We start from the raw sequence: 4,392 nt of genomic DNA, 5'->3' as shown, positions 1-4,392 counted from the left end.
TTCATGATAGCCTATTTACTCCCAAATGGAAGAACTGAACTCAAGACTTTCCCCTCTTTTCCCATTGTCTGATACCTTTGGTACAGGTATATGAGCAATTAGTAGGAAGTCAGAGTAGGGGAGGCAACCATTTCATTCCTCAGATTTTCTTGGCAACATCTTTTGGACCAGTACTCTCTCCTTACCACCATTTTTGCAGCTTGTCTACTTAAGATAACTCACTTTACCTTTGACCCCAGAAACTCAGCTCCCTGGCACATAGAATTCTGTTTGCTGTGTTCTGCTGCTGAGGCCAACCTGTCCGGAGTAGCCTTTGTACTCAGCAGCCACCTCCCAATGGGAATTAGTTGTTCCCAATAGTGGCTGTACACCTGCACACCTTTCATCTTCTTGCCACTTGCTCCAGAGGACACTTGCTATGCCTGTTACAAGAACTGGAGATCATAGCTCATCCAAATCAATGAGTTCACTAATAGTAAATAGCTCTACTGAGGCACAGCTGTTGCTGAATGATTTTTTTTGGGGGGGGTGGAAGGGGGGCGGAGAAAGGGACGAGGATATGGTGAGGAGGGTCGGTACATAACATACCATCTTATCTGGAACCCCTAAATTATCCAGATCCTTTTTTATTTTTTCAGAGAATGCACAACTCTAACACAGGGGTTGAATATTAACTCTGAAAAGGTTAAGGAAAGAAACACACACAAGAATCAGACAAAGGAGAGCTGGAGTTTAGTGTATATCCACCTTTTTTTTTCCTCCAACAGGTTTATTTTTAAAATAAGGAACTGGATTTTTTTTTGGGGGGGGGTTGAAGACGGGTTAAGGATGGGGTATGGAATAGAAAACAAATACAAATATAAACCGTTTTGCTAACTGTTTTATAACCACAATGAACTAGTACAGAGGAGGCCCTATACAACAACACAACAAAGGCTCAAAGATCGAGATGTTCCCGCGGCAAGGCTGAAGTTTTAGTCTCTGGGATGGGATTTGGAATTTAGGCCGCAGTCCTTGTGATCGGATGGATGGATGGATGGATGGCTGAGGAGGTGGCACAGTCTGTGTTCTAACCAGACTTGAAGAGCAGAATGGCGACCTGGCCCATGTAGAAGTAGATGAAGTGCTTCGTCTCATGCGTCACATAACTGCCGAAATTCCTCCCCACGATGCAGTGCCAAGTGGGGTTGTACTTCTTGTCGAACTCTTTCTTGATGTGGGCCGCGATGTCCTTCTCGATGTTGTACTTCTCCAGGGCCTGAGTAGCGCACTCCACCGAGTCCTGCTGCATCTCCTCCGACATGTCTGCGTTCTTGATCACGGCCTTGCGGTCAGACATGGCGACCCTTCCTCAACCACTTCGAGCGAGGGCTGAAAACCTGGAGCAGGCCCCGCGAGGCGTCAGGAACGGAAGGCCTTGCTTCTGGAGCGATTCACCCACCGTGGCAGGCCGGGGGGGAGCGGGGTATGGACCTGGTGGACTTTTGAGGGGCGCTTCTACAAGGACAACCGCATCGGGCTCAGCGACCTCAGGAACCGCTGCGGCCTGGCCCCCTTCGTCTTCGTGCGCGTCGAGGACCCCCGTTGAGGCGCCACGCGCACGAGCTCCCACAGTGCCCCGCGCGCCGCCACTCTCCTCTGCGCGTGCTTGCCTCCGCCCCTCCCTGACTAGCCAGCGGACTCCCACCGTGCCCCACGCGCCGCCGCCCTCTCCCCTCCCTGCTGCCCCCATGGTGCCCCGCCCCCAACACCTCCGTTGGTCCCAATCCTTCCTGGCTCTCCACGCCGTTACCCCGCCCCTTCCTGTCCCGCCCCTCCTCCCTGCCACTGGCTCCTCCTCCGCGTGCTGTTGGCCCCGCCTCGCGCTCTCCCTGCAAACCCCCACAAAGCCTTTCGGGCCTCAACATCCTTTTCCCACACACCACTTACTGCTAGTGTACTGACCTGAGTCCTGATGACTCACAATCAGTCACGGCGGTGCAAGCAGTCATTCAGTAAAGCCGTGACTACAGCGGGCCAAAGGAGATTATCTCAGGAACACTGAGAAGGCGTTTGTCACATCCCTTTGGTCCGAAGGACTTAGTGACAGACACAAAGCCAAAGCAAACGGTTTCACTCCCTTCCCCTCCAACAGAAATCCTGACGATACTTTAACAAATGAGACAATCTGCTCTTGTGGAAAGAGCCCCAGAGTTAGAGGATCTGGGTTTTAGCACCTCATTCGCTGTGTGACCTTGGGCAAGTCACTTCCCCCCTAGCCCCGAGTTTCCTCACGTGATGGGGTTGAACTGGATGAACTCTAAGGTCCTTCCAAATAGAATTTTAAAGAAAGATTCCAGATGGAGAGAAACAGCAACAGGGCCTCTGGCCTAAGGAGTTTTAGTTCAGCAGCTCTGTTGAAGTCACTCGAGATGACTGCCCCAGCTTTTCATATAAAAAAAAAAAAAGTTAAGTATGGTTAAGGCCAGGATGACAAGAGTTGCAGAATATCCAGCGTACTACATACAGCTAAATAAAAAATAGAAGCAGGGTAGATCAAACCCTAAGTCAGATGGAGACTTTGATGGAAATCCAGAGGATCAGCAGGGTGAGGTGCAAAGACACCTAAGTGCCTTGGGACTGCTCTGCTTAGTTGGCTGGTTGGTGTGTGTTCCCAAAGAGCCTGGCCTCTGGAGGTATAGGTTCTTGCTGCTGAGAAAAAGCCAACTGCTGCCGAGGCCCTGGGAACTAAGCTGGGGAGAAAAGCAGATGAGAGTCTTTCCCCCTCCTCCCATAATGATTGTGTGAAGGCCTTACTTCCCTGGAAGAGTAGAAGCGTAAGTTTTAGGGCTCTGCTAAAAGAAAGGTGGTGGAGGTCTCTCTTCCTTTTGGGAAGAGATATCACTTTATCTAAGAACTTTGGTTGCAAGCAGAAGCTAGACCATTGCCTAGCCAGCACCATGAGACTCGAGGAACATCTGATAGGAGAATACACATTAGGTGAGATCACTGGGGATCAAGTCTAGGAAGCCTCTTGATAGCATTTGTGGCCCTGCTGTGATGGAGATGTGAGTTGCCTTCTCTGTGTGCTAGGGTTGAGTTTCCTACAGAAAAGTAATCCCAGGTTAGAAGTATTGCTCTTTCATTGTTTGGTGTTTTTGTTTTTGCTTTTTTTTTTTCTCCAGTCAATTTCCTCTCCCCAAATAGATGGTCAAGTCTTTGAGGACAGGGACCATACATAACTTTAGCCATATTTTTAACCCCCTCCCTTAGCACAATAACAGTAAGACAGTAAATGCTTGGTGCTTTGATTTGAATACTGAAATGTCCTGCACAGCCACAAGCAAAGAGCAAATACCACATGCTCAACCTACATCCTGCATTTATTCCTTGGGTAAATTCTTGGTTTCTTTAGCAAGAATTTTCTGATAGCAGCCAGCTTTAGGTTAGTAGTTAAAATCAAACTCTGTCTTCTTGGGAGTGGTCAGGACAATACTGAAGAGAATAGAAACACCCAGTGAGGGCAAAGGAATGTGGAAAGATACAAGAGATAGCCTAAGGGATTCAACCTGACAAAATCTTTTTGGGACCCAGAGCCTATCTGATTCATGTTAGTAATGCTCCTTCTGTGACCTCTACCTTGCCATTATCCTTGCTTTCTGCAAGTTTAGTCACTTTGTAAAATACTCCTTTCTCCTTCTCCCTTCCACATTGATTCTCCACAGAAGAGTGGAGCTTATTATTAGACTGGTAGTTTTTATAAGTAAAATACTTTAACACTATCACTTTTACTTGTTATAGAAAAGTTGTATTTTTATGGTCTGGCTCAAGACCAAGGCCATTCCACAAAAATGGATTTTCCAGAAAAAAAATGGAAATTTTTTTTCTCCAATAAGAATTTTGTGGGGAAAAAAATGTACCTTGTTTAAATAGACAGGAGATAAAACATGCAACTATTACCCTTTCCCTGCTCCTCATCCTCCTAATTTACCCACCTTTTCTTTTTTATTAATGAATTAAAATTCAGAAGCATTTAAAAGGGAAATAATTATGAAATTGACTGGACACAACCTAAAAAATGCCACATAAGTTTCATAAGCACTATTTAAATATTCTTTCCAATCTCATTCATTCATAAGGCTGACATTTCTATGAAAATGATATTTTACTTGACCTCCTTTGGAAACTCACAGATACTCAAAATGCTGTTTTCAGCCAAGACTCCTAGGGCCCTCATGGAAACTGTAGACTTTTTGGCATAGGTCTGAGTGAAAACATACCTTTACCTAACTTCAATTGGTAAAAGCTTTTTACATATGAAAAAGGACAAAATATTGAACGTATCAGAAAGGTGCATTTTCTAGCTTTCCAGACATTTTGCTGCCTAGAAGATTCTTTCTTTAGGAGGCCCAT

General features: G+C 46.2%; 1 protein-coding gene across 1 annotated transcript; it reads right to left on the bottom strand.

Annotated features, from left to right (window-relative positions):
* Nucleotides 1-1,069: 1,069 nt before the first annotated feature.
* Nucleotides 1,070-1,339, bottom strand: LOC114039250 (dynein light chain 1, cytoplasmic-like). The gene has a single exon (XM_027856934.1). It carries the CDS (start codon nucleotides 1,337-1,339, stop codon nucleotides 1,070-1,072), a length of 270 nt encoding a protein of 89 aa, XP_027712735.1.
* Nucleotides 1,340-4,392: the final 3,053 nt, after the last annotated feature.

Source organism: Vombatus ursinus, unplaced genomic scaffold (assembly GCF_900497805.2).
Source record: "Vombatus ursinus unplaced genomic scaffold, bare-nosed wombat genome assembly UNPS02011700.1, whole genome shotgun sequence".
Lineage (NCBI taxonomy): Eukaryota > Metazoa > Chordata > Mammalia > Diprotodontia > Vombatidae > Vombatus > Vombatus ursinus.
The sequence above is the reverse complement of the archived record's forward strand: the minus strand, read 5'-3'. Positions and strand labels throughout refer to the sequence as shown.

What these genes read in the sequence shown, in the direction of transcription:
- LOC114039250 (XM_027856934.1), bottom strand. Translation starts at nt 1,339, where the DNA reads ATGTCTGACCGCAAGGCCGTGATCAAGAACGCAGACATGTCGGAGGAG.